This window comes from Dama dama, chromosome 23, assembly GCF_033118175.1.
Source record: "Dama dama isolate Ldn47 chromosome 23, ASM3311817v1, whole genome shotgun sequence".
In the NCBI taxonomy this organism is placed as follows: Eukaryota; Metazoa; Chordata; class Mammalia; order Artiodactyla; family Cervidae; genus Dama; species Dama dama.
This window is the reverse complement of record NC_083703.1, coordinates 64775145-64792488: the sequence shown is the minus strand read 5'-3', so window position 1 is coordinate 64792488 and position 17344 is coordinate 64775145. Positions and strand designations below refer to the sequence as shown.

General features: G+C 39.5%; 1 protein-coding gene across 2 annotated transcripts in view; it reads left to right on the top strand.

Moving 5' to 3' along the window:
• Nucleotides 1–1878: 1878 nt before the first annotated feature.
• Nucleotides 1879–17344, top strand: part of LOC133045059 (ubiquinol-cytochrome c reductase complex assembly factor 1) — a 92926-nt gene continuing 77460 nt past the window's right edge. Inside the window, exons 1-2 of one of the 2 annotated variants that reach the window (XM_061127140.1) lie at nucleotides 1879–1988; nucleotides 14988–15092. In XM_061127140.1, coding sequence (XP_060983123.1) covers nucleotides 1965–1988; nucleotides 14988–15092 — 129 coding nt within the window. In that variant the 5' untranslated portion in view covers nucleotides 1879–1964. The remainder of the gene's footprint in view (nucleotides 1989–14987; nucleotides 15093–17344) is intronic. The other variant, XM_061127139.1, reaches the window with a different exon arrangement.

Sequence of the window (17344 nt, the reverse complement as noted above, 5' to 3'; positions counted from 1 at the left end):
TAATTTTAAGAAAAGAGAGTTTTAGTATAAATCTGACTTTTAATTTAAAATTAATAGATTAAAATTTATAAAGCAGAGAGTTACAAACTTCAACTAGATCCTCCATATTTCACTGGCCCCTTTTTCTTTTAGTCTCTGTTAAACTTTTCTTCTTCTGAACTACAGTCTCATACCATCTGCCATCCTTTGAGTAGAAAATTCTCCTGCCAAGAGAAAATAGAAGCCATAAGAAAGGAAATTAAATATCAGTCTTTTCTCTTGTCTTCTACATCTTAGTTCATTAACTCTTGTGTGAATTATTTACTTGATCTTAAACCTGGTGGCTCAGACAGTAAAGAATCTGCCTGCTATGTTGGAGATCTGGGTTTGATCCCTGGGTGGCCAAGATCCCTTGGAGAAGGGAACAACTACCCACTCCAGTATTCTTGCCTGGAGAATTCCATAGTCAAAGGAGCCCGGTGAGCTACAGTCTATGTGGTTACAAAGAGTTGGACACAACTGAGTGACTAACACTTTCACTTTTCAAACCTGTATAGTTTTTGTATCACATTTGCATCTTTAAACTGATTAACAAGAATATTGCTCTTATCGTTTATAATATGTGATGCCACTTGTCCTAACTTCCCTGTAGGAGAACTTTGTTGTTCTTTAGTAACTAAGTCGTGTCTGATTCTTTTCGATCCCATGGACTGTAGCCTGCCAGGCTTCTTTGTCCATGGGATTTCCCAAGCAAGAATACTGCAGTGGGCTGTAATTTCTTTTTCGAGGGAATGTTTCTGACCCAGGGATTGAACTGGAGGCTCCTGCAGTTCAATTGAACTGGCAGGTGGATTCTTTACACTGAGCCACCAGGGAAGCCTGTAGAAGCACTATATCACTATTTTCAATTCCAAACACACAAACTGCTCACTTGAGTGGAGAAAGCATATCAAGGGTAGTTTCCCATGTTACTCTCTAGTTTAGCTCCTTGTTTTCTTCATAGCACTTAACGCAACTTTAAACTATTTTATTTTTCTCATTGGCTTACTTTTGTGTGCCCAGCCCTCCCACCACATCTGTGAGCTCCAGGACCCAGTATTCACACCTGTCTTAGGTCCAGCACACAGTGAACCGGTCATAGGCCTATAGTCAATGGGTCTATATGCTGACAGAATGAAAAGTAAGGAAGTCCTTCAACATTCTGCTCCTCTGACCCCCATAACCCCAAGAACACTCACACCTTCTCTCCTCTAATATTCCTGGGGTACAATGAATCTAAGAGGTCTTCTGGCTAAAGCCATTCTCTCTCACCTCCGGAGGAAACGTCTTGCATCCTTGCATCGTCTATATCTTCTTCAACTTTACAATAATTTCCTATCAATACTCAAAGATGCTCCCAATTGCAACCAACCAAACAGAAACCCCTAACGTTCCTTTCTCAGGTTTCAAGTCAGCATGTGATCATCCTCTTCCCCTGAATTTCAGGACTCAGCCGTGTCCTATGTCCCTCCTTCTCCTCCGGCTCGTTTCAGGGAGTCTTAAAGTGCTGGGATTTCCCCCAAGATCCTGTAATTCTCAACCGCTCGTGAAAAGGCGGTAATCCTAGTGGGGACAGTTTGGGAAAGAGGAACTCCGACAAGGAAGTGCTGAGGAGTCAGGCGGGTTAAGGAGAGAGCTACGAAAAGCTCGAGGAAGATGTCACAGAGGACTGGTGTTGTGGAGACGACACGGGCCTCTGTGACGCTCCTGACCGAGACTAGACACAGTGGGAGGCGCGCGTTCGCGTTCCGGCTGTCCAGCCGCGCGCCCGGGCCCTACCTTCTCGTGCACAGCGGGGAAAGCGCGCGCTCGTGCTCCCAGCGGCCTCCGTGCGCCTGCGCTGCGGTTGCCGGGCACCAACCGGCGAAAAGACAACCTCGTGGAGGGGTGGAGGCCGCGGAGATTCCGGAAGCCCATCCTTCACCCGGAAATGGTTGTCGAGAAACATGGCGTTGCTGGTGCGAGTCCTTGTGAGTGAAGGAGTAATTATGTGCGGTCGCCCGCCGGACTCCCGGGTTGGAGTTGGAGAGGGCGGGACGGGAATAGCCGGACGGGAGTGCAGGAGCGGAGCCTGTGCTGTAGCGGGGCTACTCGGCCGCTTTCTGCGGGGAAACTGAGGCAGCTTCCCACTCCCCCGACCCTCGATTTTTCCGTGCCTTCCCCGTCTTTGGAGAAGGGAGGAGAGTGACTTCAGAGCTAAATTTGAAGAAACTTGCTTTTTCTCGGTCACCAGCCGTGACTTCTTTCCTTCAGGGAGAGAGAGAGATCCGCGTTCTAATTCCTGTTCTGTCACTAATGCACAGGATGACCTTGGGCAAGTCACTTTAGGGCTTCAGAGCCCCTAGGCGCAAACTGAGGACGTAAATCTGCAGGTTCTTCGAATTCTGAGATCCTCTGGCTTTATCAGAGAGCTAAGTAGATTCATTCTTAACCGTGCAGCTAAGTGGAATACTATTATAGGTTGTTGGAGGGAAAGCTGCAGGAGAACTTGGGTCATGTCTGTTGTTTTTCCTCTGCCTAGCGCAGTGTGTGGCACATCATAGGTGTTAAATATTTGTTGAAGGAATGAATGAAATAAGTTATGAAGAACTATTTTTGATGGTAAAAGCGTCTGCCTACAATATAGGAGACCTGGGTTCGGTCCCTGGGTTGGGAAGATCCCCTGGAGAAGGAAATGGCAACCCACTCCAGTATTCTTGCCTGGAAAATTCCATGGACAAAGGAGCCTGGTAGGCTACAGTCCATGGGGTCGCAAAGAGTCGGCCACGACTGAGTGACTTCACTTTCACTATTATACACTTGACTAATTAACACCCATATGGGAATCTGCTGCACCTCTTGTGATACAGTTCTATCCTTCTAGTGGATTCTTACTTCTAGGAATTAAATAGAACAAAAATTAGGAGGCGACAGAGCTTGGTTCCTAGTTATGGAAGGATGGGAGCGTTTATACTTTGAGCAAGTCTTTTAAAAACTTGGTCAAGGGCATTATTTTTTGTAGCAGATCTCTAGTCTTTCCCATTCTGTTGTTTTCCTCTATTTCTTTGCATTCCTGCCTTTAGCTTTCCTTTGAGTTATGATATTAAGGACACTTGTTTCTAATCTTTTTATATGTGGCTTGTATGGATCGCATTTTACTTCTTTTATTTCTTGTCAGCCTAGCAAAGTACAGTGCCCTCTATTGTTGTGTAGTAAATGTTTGTTTAAAGAGTAGCTCCTTCAAACAGAAAGTCACTCACTGAAAGAATTGTTGATGCCAGGGCAGAAATTGATTTGGGTCTGAGGACTGCTGAGGAAATGGCAACAAGGATGTCAAAAGTGTTTTTAAGATGGATATTTTCTGGGGGGGAAAGATGAGAATTTTGTTGGGCTGTAGATGTGAAATAAATAGCTTGACTCCTCTTGAAAGTTAGTGGCTGCCCCAGCTGAGCATGCTGCTGAGCTTGTGGACAGTTGCAGGCTCATTTCTTCTTAGTTGGTAGCATCGATTGAAACCACCTCTCTAACTGCTTCTATTAGTTGAATCTCTCCCTCTCCCCATTAATCTCTTTCTAGTCATCTTTTTAAGTAAAAAACCAAGAGTGGATAAGAAATGTCTCTTTCACTTTATACTGTATACTCTAATTCTTTGAAGTTTTATCATGTGTTAAAGTGTAGTATGTGACAAAGCAACTTGGGACTAGAGAGTGACAGTAAATATGAAAGTAGCAGATATGTATTGATCCCTTATGCTGAAGAGGCATCTGGGTTAGGCCTGGTGAGGAATTCACAAATAAAAGGAAAATGCACCTGTCTAGGAGTTGGAAGGGCTTTGTTTGAAAGCTTGGTCCCATTACCAACTATGGGTATGGCTCTGAGCAAGTCAACTAATTTCTCTGAGCTTCAGGTTTTCTTAAGGGTAAATTTGATAGGGTTGATCAGAGAATCAGTTGATACAAGTGATATTTTAAGTGCGTTTCTTCCCTTTTATTCAGCAACTATTTTGAGTGTTTACTACACGCTGGGAACTCTCCAATGGGCCAAAAATGGAAAACATAGAGCTTATTCTCATGCTTATAATCTAAGAGACAAAAAAGAAAACTACTAATACAGTTCTTGAAATGCTGTGATAGAAGTCTGAACTAGGTGCTCTGGTAGCAGAGTAGAAAGGCAGCTAACCCACACTGAGGATGAGCATTTAGATACTTAATGAGAGAGCATTAGATGGGGAATAGAGGAAAGGGCATAGAGCAGAAGCATTAGCTTGTGTTACTGTGCTAGATAGTCAAGGAGCTGTAAGTAAATCTCTTTGACTGGACTTAGGGGCCCTTGTGGGGAAATGGCAGGAGAAGAGGCATTACCTTGCATGTCAGTGTTAGGAGTTGGAGATTTATCTTAAGGCAGAGGGCAGCCATTGAAATATTTTAAACAAAGGGAGGATTTATTTTTAAAGGTTTTTTTTTTTTTATGCATTTACTGTTTTTTCTTATTTAAAATTTTGAAGTTGAGGAATAATTGACATACAGTAAATCACATTTATTTAATTGTATAATTTGATAAGTTTTGACAGGTATACACCTGAAAAGTCATAATCATAATAAAATTAATGAACATATTGTCACTCCCCCAGATTTCTTTGTGCCTATTTTCAGTCCTTTTCTTGTATTTGTCTGCCTGTTTCCAACCACCATTGATCAGGGGGAACACTTTGTTTCTCCTCTCATTTTTAAATTGAAATTAAAATTTTATTTTGAAAGTACAAAAATGTAAGAAAAAAATTCGACATAGTAAACACTCATATATTTACTACTAGATTTTTGTTTTAATAGATCCTTGTGACAGGGATGAATGTAACAGATGGATCAGTCAGAGAGGGCTGAGATTAGAGTCCCCATGGTCAGTGAGAAACTAAAGTAATCCTGGAAGAAGTGATAAAGGCCTGTACTGAGGGGGCAGGGACAATGTGGTTAAAGAAGAAGGGGTGGTTTCAGGAAATACTGAGGAGAGAGAGTCTGCAAGGCTTGGTGAGAGTTAGATGTAAAGGATGAAAAAGAGGGAAGAGTCTAACTGTTCTAGGTCAGCCTAGGATGAGTGAGTTCATAGCAGTGTTCTTCACTGGGAAAATCTAGCTGGAGATTTTTTTTTTTTTCTTTTGCAGCTGGAGATTTGGTGTTCAGGAGAGAGAACTGAAATATAGGTTGTAATTGAAATAAGAAGTTGTGATTTCTCGAGCAATAATATTGATAGCTAATATTTATAGAGTGTTTACTATGCAGTAATCACTCTTAAATACTTTGTATATGTGAACTTAACTAAATCTTTGTGACAGCCCTTTGAAAAGGTAGGCACTATTATCTCCTCATTTTGCAGATTAAAAAAATTGAACCACTGAAAAGTAATATTCCTAGAACATTCTCATTAGTCTCACCTTACTTTTTCCTCTTTCTGTCTTTTTGACCAGTTTTTACCCTTCTTCACCAGTGGGTTTGGGAAGGAGGAGTAAACTGAAACACTGCTATTGCTGAGTAGCTCTAGCAGAGGAACTGAACATTTAAGTAGTGCACTGGGACTTTCTTATGGTTTTATGAGCTGTTCTGGGCATTGGTAATAATTTTTACTTTTCTTTGACAATAGTAGAAATTGCAGAAACTACACTATTTTACATTTATATCAGCAAAGCACAAGGGTTTAAATTTCTCCACATCTTCACTGACATTGTTATTTTCTGTTTTTTTTTTTAGTTCAGTTCAGTTGCTCAGTCCTTTCCAACTCTTTGCAACCCCATGGACTGCAGGATGCCAGGCTTCCCTGTCTATCATCAACTCCTGGAGCTTGCTCAAACTCATGTCCATCAAGTTGGTGATGCCATCCAACCATCTTATCCTTTGTCATCCCCTTCTCTTTCTGCCTTCAGTCTTTCCCAGCATCAGGGTCTTTTCCAATGAGTCAGTTCTTCGAATCAGGTGGCTAAAGTGTTGGAGCTTCAGCTTCAGCATCAGTCCTTGCAATGAATGTTCAGGATTGATTCCTTTAGGATGGACTGGTTTGATCTCCTTGCAGTCCAAGGGACTCTTAAGAGTCTTCAACACCACAGTTCAAAAGCATCAATTCTTTGATCCTCAGCCTTCTTTATGGTCCAACTCTCACATCCATATGTGACTATTGGGAAAACTGTAACTTTGACTGTATGGACCTTTGTTGGCAATGTAATATCTCTGCTTTTTAATATGCTGTCTAGGTTGGTCATAGCTTTTCTTCCAAGGAGCAAGCATCTTTTAATTTCATGGTTGCAGTCACCATTTGCTGTGATTTTGGAGCCTGAGAAAATAAAGTCACTGTTTCCATTGTTTCTCTATCTATTTGCCATGGAGTGATGGGACTGGATGTCATGATTTTAGTTTTTGAACGTTGAGTTTTAAGCCAGCTTTTTCACTCTCTTTCTTTTTTTTTTTTAAATCATAGTGGCCATCATAATGGGTGAGATGATACCTCCTTATAGTTTTGATTTGTATTTCTCTAGTGATTACTGCTGTTAAGCATATTTCTTTTATGCTTATTGGCCTTTATGTATATATTTGGAGAAACGTTTATTCAAGTTCTGTGCCCATTTAAAAAAATAATTAGTTATTTTTGGCTGTTCAGGGTCTTCATTGCTGCACGTGGACTTTGTCTAGTTGTGGTGGGTGGGGGCTCCTCTGTTGCAGAGCATGGGCTTCTTCTTGCAGTGGTTTCTCTTGTGGAGCGTGGACTCTAGGTGCACAGGCTTCAGTGGTTGCAGCACATGGGCTCAGTAGTTGTGGCCCCCAGGTTCTAGAGCACAGGCTTGATATTTGTGGCGCATGGACTTAATTGCTCCAAGGCATGTGGGGTCTTCCTGGATCAGAGACCGAACCTGTGTTCCTGCATTGGCTGGTGGATTCTTTTTTTTCTTAGTGTTTTAAAATTTTATTTATTTCTGGCTGGGTTTTCACTGCTTTGCATGGTCTTTCTCTAGTTGTGGCAAGCGGGGACTACTCTAGTTGTGGTGCACGGGCTTCTCATTGTGGTGGCTTCTTGTTGCTGAGTATGGGGTCTAGGGTGCAGGAGCTTCGTTAGTTGCCGGGGTCTAGAGCACAGACTCAGTGGTTGTGGCTCATGGGCTTAGTTACTCCTTGGCATGTGGGATCTTCCCAGATCAGGGATCAAACCTGTGTCTCCTGCACTGACAGGTGGATTCTTTACCAATGAGCCACCAGGGAAGCCCTCTGCCCGTTTTTTAAAATCAGGTTATTTTTTTTGCTTTTGAATTGTCTGAATTCTTTATGTTTTTAGTCAGTCCATTATCAGGTATATGATTTGCAAATATTTTCTCCCAGTCCATGGGTTGCCTTTTCACTTTACTGATAGTATTCTTTGATGCACAGAGGCTTTTAATTTTAATGAAGTCCAACTTAACTATTTTTTATTGCCTCTGCTTTTGGTAATGTATCTATGAAATCATTGCCCAATCTAAGGTCATGAAATGTTTCCCTATGCTATCTTCTAAGAGTTTCATAGTTTTAGGCCTTATGTTTAGGTCTTCGATCCATTTTGAGTTAATTTTTATATATAGATGTAAGGTTTTACTATATTTTTTGTTTTTTTCTTAGTGTTTGCTCTGGGAATTACAGCTAATATCTTCATTTCTAATAATCTAATTTAAATTAAATACCAGTGTGATTTCAATAATATATAAAAATTATGATTCGATATTGCTTCATCACTTCTCTCCTCCTTTGTGCCATTATTGTCATTCAGATTACATCTTTATACATTGTGTGCCCTTCAGTACAGATTTATAATTATTGTTTTATGCAATGTCTTTTAAATTAAAAATGAAAGTAAGAAAATTATGGGCAAAATATTTATACTATTTTCAAATTTATCCAAATATTTACCTTTATCAGTGCAATTTATTCCTTCATGTGGGTTTGAGTTGCTGTACTGTCAAAGGTATCATTTGAGCCTGAAATTCTCTCTTTAGTATTTGAGGTATCATTTAAGCCTGTAGTTCTCTATTTAGTATTTGTTGTAGGTCAGGTCTCTTGTTGACAGATTCTCTCAGTTTTTGTTTATATAGAAATTCTTAATTTTTCCTTCACATTTGAATGATAGTTTTGTTGGGTATAGAATTCTTGTTTGACATTCTCCCCTCTGCTACTTCCAACATTTTGAGTATTTCATCTCACTGCCTTTTGGCCCCCATGTTTTTTGAGAAGTACAGCTATTAATATTATTGAGGATCTCATACACAATGAGTCCCTTCTCTTACTGCTTCTGAGATTTATATCTTTCCACAACTTGATTGTGATATTTTAATTTGTGTATCTCTCTGCATTTGTCCTATTTGGAGTAGGTTGAGCTTCTTGAATTTATAGATTGTTTTCCATCAGATTTTGCATATTTTCTGCCAGTATTCACATATTTTTTTCCTGTTCTTTAAATTTCTCTCCTCTCCAGCTGACATGCCCATTATACTTATGTTGGTAAGTTTGATGGTATAGGTACATTTGATGGTAAGTCTCTGAGGCTCTGTTAAATTTTCTTAATTTTTTTTCTTTCTGTTTCTTGGGTGGATAATCTCAGAATGGGAGAAAATAATAGCAAATGAAGCAACTGACAGAGAATTAATTTCAAAAATATACGAGCAACTCCTGCAGCTCAATTCCAGAAAAATAAATGACCCAATCAAAAAGTGGGCCAAAGAACTAAACAGACATTTCTCCAAAGAAGACATACAGATGGCTAACAAACATGTGAAAAGATGCTCAACATCACTCATTATTAGAGAAATGCAAATCAAAACCACAATGAGGTACCATTTCATGCCAGTCAGAATGGCTGCTATCCAGAAGTCTACAATCAATTTATTTTTAAGGTCACTGATTCTTTCTTTTGCTCAAATCTGCTGTTAAACTTCTCTAGTGACATGTTCATTTTATTTATTGTTTTTTTCAACTCAGGAATTTTAATTTGGCTTTTTGTAAAAATTTCTCTTTATTGATATTCTTTATTTGGTGAGATACTGTTCTCATATTTCATTTTAGTTCTTTAGACATGATTTCCTTTAGATGTTAAAATTTTTAAATAGCTGATTCAAAGTCTTTGTTTAGTTTGTCTAATGTCTAGGCTTCTTCAGGGGCAGTTTTTGTTGATTTTTTTTTCCCCTTGAATCATACTTTTTTGTTTTATTGTGTTTCATAAGTTTTTGTTGAAAACTGAATGTTTTAAATAATAATATGCAGCAGCTCTGGAGATCAGGACTTTCCCCAGACTTTGCTGTTACTTTTCTGTTTAGTGACTTCTCTGAATTAATTCTGTCAAATCTGTATTCTTTGTTGTGTGCTTTCTGCTCTGTTAGCTTAGTGGTCAAGTAATGATTGGATGGATATTTCCTTAAACGCCTGGAATCAGTGGGTCTCTCAGTATTTGTTGAGGGGCTCTGTGTGCATTTTGGAGCATGCTTTCAATATTCTGCTGGTCATTTGACAGTTCTGCCTTAACCTTCATTTCCTGATTGTGCAGTGCCTCAGAGTCAGCCAGAGATGAGAGCTTTAGGGCAGTCTCAGGTCTTTCCTTTTCTGGGTGTGTGCACAGACCTGAGCATCCACATGGCCTCACTGAGATTCCCAGGAATGTGTCAGAGCTTTTCAAGGCCCCTATGAATATCTCATTTCCTTGATTCTCCTTTAAACTTTTTGATTAGCCTATTATTTTCCCAAGTATTATCTACTGCCTCAGGCAGTCACAGAGTTAACAGTTGCCTCTATTTTGATGGTTGGATGGCATCATCGACTCAATGAACAGAAGTGTGAGCTAACTCCAGGAGATAGTGAAGAACAGGAAAGCCTGGCATGCTGCAGTCCACGAGGTTGCAAAGAATTGGACATAACTGAGCGACTGAACAACAACAACAAACAAAGAGCTCCTGGGGAGCTCCTGGGGAAAGTGGTTTTCATACTGAGAGAGTTCCTCTTGGATGGATGGAATCTTCCAAGGAAGTGCTAGACAGATCAAATAATTCCAGACATTTGTGATTAAGGTTTGAGGATCTTCAACCCCATTCAGGATTCAACTTTTCTCCAGAGAAGACTGGCTCCTTTTAATAAATATCGCTGTTTAGAAGCCAGGTTTGGATGCTACATGTAGTCATTGCAACTGGGGTTTCATTGCTTCCAGGCTTTATCAGTACAGGCGTAGGAAATATATGTTTGTGTATACATATACCTGGGCTTCCCTGGTGGCTCAGTGGTAAAGAACCCGCTGACCAATGCAGGAGATACAGCTGTGATCCCTGGGATGGGAAGATCCCTTGGAGACGCAAATGGCGACCCACCCCAGTATTTTTGCCTGGGAAATCCCATGGACACAGCAGCCTGATGGGATGTGGTCCACAGGATCACAAAAGAGTCAGACTCTGCTTAGCAACTAAACAACAACAACATACATATACATAAACACACATACATATTTATTTCTTTATCTCTGTATATTAAAAACTCATACCAGTTACTCTGAATCCAGCCATTAGCACAGGGTTTATTCTGTCCTTTTGCCTTTTCGTATTGGTTAACTCCTTTCTCTGATAGAAACCCGACCCCTCATCCTTAATATATTTACTGATTTGCTCAAATCCTGCATTTGTGAATTGGTACCTACTTTCTAAAATTTATTTGTAATTCAAATCAATACTTGTGCTTTTGCAGTCATTTGTGGACATGTGCAGAGGGGTGAAAAATTTGACTGTAACTTGCATGTTACTAGCTGAGGTGATACTTTGACTTTCTGTTTCAGCTCTTATACTGTAAACAGATATCCTTCTCAGTCTATTTAGTGGCATTTTTTTTTTCTTTCATTTTTGTGCTTTTGTTCCTGATTTGCCTGTGTAAAATGTGTCTCACATGTAGTGCTAAAGTGCTGTCTAATGTTACTGAGTGCAAGAAGGCTGTGATGTTTCTTATGGAGAAAATTTATATGTTAGAGAAGTTTTATTCAGGAGTGAGTTATAGTTCTGTTTGCTGCGAGTTCAGTGTTAGTGAACCAACATATTTGACATAATTAACATATAACAAATGAGGTGTCTTTAAACAGAAACACACAAAACAAGATCATATATTGAGCTGATGAAAATGTTGTGACCAGAGGCTTGCAGGAACCTAACCCTCTGTTTCTCCTAGGAGCAGTGGTTCAGTGTTTGCTAACTCTGTTTGTGGTCACTTTGTAAAACGTAACTATGGGGAATAGGAGAATCGACTATCTGTAAAGTCCTTTCCAGCTCATGAGTGAGCAAAGTAAAGTACTGCATGTCTTTAAAACCACATGAAGAAACAGTCTGTGAGTTGATTAAAGTATAGTCAGAAAAAGAGCTAGTCAGAATATTTTGAAATACAATGTAAAATCACCTGTAAATTGCAAATGCACAGGAAATGCAAACATAAAACCTATCTTTAAAATTTTGGTTTTGAAATGTTGATGACACAAAAGGATGATAAAACCAGTTCCCACTTATAATGATATTTATATTATCCTAAGTTAAAATAATAATTTTAGGAGAAGGAAATGGCAACCCACTCCAGTATTCTTGCCTGGGAAATCCCATGGACAGAGTAGCCTGGCGGGCTACAGTCCATGGGGTTGCAAAAAAAAAAAATAATAATAATAATTTTAAACCACTGGAAATTTTTTCTGAACTTAAGAGAATTGAAATTTACTAATTGTTGTAGACCTAATACATTAGTACCTATAAGAGGATGATCAGTACTTCCACAGATTTATATAAGTGAAGTATTGGGAGAGATGGGAAGGGAAAAGGACTTAGTAGAGTCAGTAGAACCAGAATTTGGCATCTAGGTTGAAGTAAATGAGCTCATGGTTTGGGTAGAAGTGAAGAAGCGCGTCTCAGAGGAACTGACTGCACAGGGATTAGCTTGTGTGGAGAGGAGCCGTAATTCTCAAAGCAGGGAATATGAGTCAGGTTTTGGAACTGCTGAGCGGAGAATGCAGGGCAGGATGTGTAAATATATTGATGGGTCTAGAAGAGTCCAGTTGGTAAAGATCAGGTGTTTGACTACAGAGGTACTTCAAGGCACTGCAGGCTTTTGAGAAAGGGAATTCCAGGTTCAAAACAATATTTTAAGAAAATGGTTCTTGCTGCTGTGATAGTTTGCTGGGGAAAGAGAAGTTTCTTACATAATTCAGTAACAGTTGTTAATAGCAGTAATGAAGCATTTGTGTGTGTGTTTTACTGTTACTTAAGTGCTTTTACAAGTGGTCCTTGGGATACTCCTGTGACGTAGCTTTTATTATTACCACTTTAAAAGAAAAATTATTTATTTGTCTGTGTTGGATCTTAGTTACGGCATGCGGATCTTTCATTCTGCATGTAGGCTGGCTTCTCTCTAGTTGGAGCTTGCAGGCTTGCATGGGCTCAGTATTTGTGCCACATGGGCTCATTTGCCCCGTGGTATTTGGATTCATAGTTCCCTGACCAGGGATCGAACCCAAGTACCCTGCATTGCAAGGCTGATTCTTAACCACTGGACCACCAGGGAAGTCCCTCTTCTCACTTTTACATAGGGGAAACGGAGGTCCAGAGTGTTGAGTAACAGGTTCATGGTCACATAGCTATTTAATGGTAGGCTTGCAATTCAAACACCTCAGTTTCAATTAAGGATTTGGACAAATAACTACTGTTATAGGATTAGAAAAGGAAAGGACAGAGCTGATTGCTCCTTTCTTCTAATAAGTAGTAGTATTGGCATGAGACCAGATAGAATCAAATATTAGAAGAAATTTTATTGACGTTGGAAAACATGATGAAATTCTTCAGAAAGTCCAAAAGTTTGCATTGTTCCTACTTGTAATTTCCTCTTACCCTTCCCCCCCCCCCCCCCCCATGTTTGGGCCTGAATCTGCTGAAGTTTGATCTTACCACATATTTACATTTTTAGGAAAGGAACTGTCTGACAATGATCTGGTAAATGTGTCAGCTGTTAGTAAACAAGAAGCCAATAATTGTATCTCATTTGAAAATAATCCCAACAGGTGAAACCTCTGCTGAAATAAAATCCTGTTTTTAAGGTTTAATTTTCATTTGAAACATAAGTGGCTGTGAGTAGCCTGTTAGAAACAGTTACACAGTTTTAGAAATGAGATACTTTGGAAAGCATCTCTAGGTTTAAAATTCTTAACACCTCTCTCCCCATTACCCCTGGCCCTTCCTGCCTACTCATGAGGAAATAGAGATTCAGCTTCAAGGTAGTATTTTATTGAGTTGGACATACTGCAAAGTACATTTATCCCCTTAAAATCCTGAAGGTAGGGATTTTTATTTATTTTATAGAAGAGGCAGTGAAAACTCATAGTTCACTGATAGTGGAGCTGTGAGTCAAATCAGTGTTTTCTAAGTACAGGACTCTTCCCATAGTATTATGCTGCATTTTAATTGGTTCAAGACTAGGTCACAGAGTGTTAGAGCTAGGACTTTGGAGATATTTCCTTTACCTTTTCATTCCATAAACTAGCTTGTATCCAGGAATTGGGCTACTTGGATTCAAATCTTCATCCCATCATTTATTAACCATGTGATCTTGGGAAGTTACTTATCCTATCCTTACTTCCATTTCTTTATCCATATATGTGGGATAGTAACAGTAGTAATGTGGATTTGATCCCTAGTCCAGGAATATCCCTGGAGAAGGAAATGGCAACCTACTCCAGTATTCTTGCCTGGGAAATCCCATGGTCAGATGAGCTTGGCAGGCTACACAGTTCATGGGGTTGCAAAAGAGTCAGACACAACTCAGAGACTAAACAGCAACAATAAATATTACTAATGATTGTTAAGAGGAAAATGAGCATTGTAGAGGTTTAATTACTTCTAAAGATTATATTAAAGTAGCTGATTTTAAACTAGAATCTGGATCTTTGACTCCTAGTATTGTAGTTGATGGGGCTTCACAGGTGGCACAGTGGTAAAGAATCTGCCTGCCAATGCAGGGGGTGTGGGTTTGATCCCTGGGTTGAGAAGATCCCCTGGAGTAGGAAATGGCAACTCGTTCCAGTTTTCTTGCCTGGAAAATTCCATAGACAGAGGAGCCTGGCTGGCTACAGTCCATGGGATTGCAAAGAGCTGAATATGACTGGACAACTGAGCTCACACACACACACACACACTTTGTAACTGATGTTTGGCAAAGTGTTTTCAGACAGTTTGTATCTCCACTCTTTATTATGGCCCTATCAGGTCTACAGGTCATGTGAGAGAAACCCTTGGACTCCCCAGAGTTGGTTCCTAGAATAGAGATTTCCAGTGCTGTGTACAGGGATGCCATTTATACAGTGGATTGCATTTCAGATTCATAAAATAAAGCATTCTTCTCATTGAGCAAGATAGAGCTCCTCCTTTCTCCAGTCTAACCTTTCACTTTAGTCCAGAGACCTTTTTGAGGTCAGTTAATGCCAGAGGGGAAAATTGGACCTCACTCATAGCTCTAACAGCCATTTAGTATCCCTTTGTCTTGGAAGTCAAGTTGCCCAAGTGTATTTTCCCACCCAAAAAATTTCAGCCTTCGTTTCTTCATCCTTTTGGGGATGATGGTAATGCCAGCACTGTTTCATGTAAAGGGATTTTATGAAGGGCAGATAAATCAGTATTTATGAAAAGGAATCACAGACTAAATGATAAGCTAACTGTAAAATGCCTGAAGTAGGTTTATTTTGTTACTGTTCTGAGAGGAAGCTCATGTCCTGCAGTTTGAGTCAGCTCTTACCAGAATCCTTTTAGTCTGTGGTAGGCAAGGGTGCGTTTTATCTTTGGAGAGATGAGCATGGGCAGCCTTGGTCCGGGTCCTATTTTGGAAGTTCTCCTTTCATTTGCCCTGTTCTAGAAGGATTTCTAGACTTAGATACACTCTTTGCCTTCTACACATGGAGTCTGATATAGATTCCTAACTATGTTTTTCTTTTTCTAGAGAAACCAGATTAGCATCTCCCAGTGGGTTCCAGGATGTAGCCGATTGCTACTTGCATCTCATACACAGGGACAGCGGGGCAGGACTCTGTCTGGTACTTTCCAGGTAAGATTTGTTGTTCCTTTGCTTGCTATGAAAAAACCTTAGTGTTAATGTGCAAATGTCATGTATTTATAGATTAACCAACCAAATTGTGTGATGGAAAAACCTCATGAGACCACTTCTGGGTCTCTGTGGTGCCAGCTCAGGACTGATCCTTACTGTATGGTGTCTAGGGCGTGGCTTCTAAATACCCCAGTGGTGGAACTTAGCCTAGGATACCATGGTACAGTGTGATGATTTTTACTGTTGGGAGTGTTTCCAGATATTCATCTGAGAGTTAACCTTTCTTCAGTTTTCTTGTAACCACTTTTACCTGGAGTAAGAAAGTGCTTCTTTTTTTCCTTTTTATGAACATAAAATTAGAGGCACAATTATTTGAGGCCTTAGTTTACCACTGATCACCTGATCCATTATAATATAGTCTACTTTGGACCCTCCTTGAGGATTTCTGTTCCTGATTTTTGTTAATTATACAAATAATTCAATAATAAAGGTAGTAAAAATCACCCATGACTTCAAACCTGAAAACATCTGCTGGTCCTTTTCCAGTCTTTGAGTATGTGTGTGTGTACTAATTTTTTCCTTAGGTACCTGAACAAATATCTACAGAATTTTATGTTCTGGTGCTTTTTCACATATTAGAGCAGACATTATTCATGTTTTAGACATATTCCATAATTAATTTTTGAAATGGCTACATGTTATTCTATTTATTTAGCCTTTATTTATGTTAAAATTATTTCTAATTTTTTTGCCATAGTAGACTTTAATGTGGTTACCATTTTCTTGCTGTATAGTTTTTCTTATTTTAAATTATTTATTAAGGATAAACTAGGAGAGTACACCCTAGGTCAAAGGGTGTGAGCAATTTTCCTCTCCAAAAAGTTGTTTTAATTTATACTGCCGCCAGCAATGTTTATATAACTAGTTTTTCATCCTTATTTCCCCTAAATTGTATTTTTTTTTTTTAATTTATTTATCTTCTGTCTCGGGTCTTAGTTACATCATGCAGGATCTTCGTTGCTGTGCACAGACCCTCCGGTTGTGGCTTTTGGGCTTAGTTGCACTGAGGCATGTGGGATCTTAGTTTCCTGACCAGGGTTCGAACCCACGTCCCCTGCATTGAAAGGCAGAACCACTGGACCACCAGGGAAGTCCCTAAATTGGATGTTTTTTTTTTTTAATTTAAACTAATTGGGTAGAAAATGTTACCTTGTTTTGCTTAGCATATCAGGGTTAAACATTTTTCTGTGTTTTATCAGTTGTATTCTGGTTTGTAAAAACTGTATGCTTTTATCATTTCTTCATTTATCTACTAGGAATTTATTTTTATTACCAATTTATGTAATTTCCTTTGGTAGCCATTAATCTTTTTCATATTTAATGCAATGAAAATTTATTTTTGATGTATAAATTATATACTGTGTAATTTACTTATATAAATATGTTAAAATACTTAAAATGCAGAGTAATTCCCTTCAGTTAGTATATAAGGGTTGCCCTTCTGAGAATGTCTTATTTGTCCCTGTATTACTTGGGCTTCTCACTGAGTCTGGCACAGAGGTGGCAATAAATGAATGAATGAAGAATATATTTGTGTGGAAGAGGGATCTACTTTACATAGCCAGGTAGCTATTTCTTTTCAGAAGTTTTTGGGCTGTGTTCTGGTTTTGTCTGTGTATGCATTGAAAATTTATTTATTTATTTTTGGCTGTGCTGGGTCTTCATTGCTGCCTGGGCTTTTATCTAGTTGCGGAGACCAGGGGCTGCTCTCCAGTCGTGGCGCCTGGGCTTCTCTTAGTTGCGGAGTGCAGGTTATAGAGCGGGTAACTTCATTAGTTACGGCGCTGGGGCTCAGTAGTTGTGGCGCATGGGCTTAGTTGCCCTGAGGCATGTAGAATCTTCCTAGACCAGGGACTGAACCTGTGTTCCCTGCATTGGCAGGCAGATTTTTAACCACTGTACCACCAGGGAAGTCCTAGCAAATTTTAATAGAATTTATCCTGTAGCTCTAAGTCATTTATAAATAATTTGTGCAAAGAAGGTGGAAGGGGGAGCTCATTCTATCAGTCTCTGACTTGGGTCTCATTCTTTGAATCAATAAACATTTCTTGGGTACCTAATACGTACCAGGTACTGTATTAGTTTCTCGGACAGCATTATAGCAAGGTATCCATGTAAATAACTTGGAGTTGTTTATCTCATGCTGACAAGATGTAATTTCAGCCATTGTAAATAAACTGGACATTTTGTCA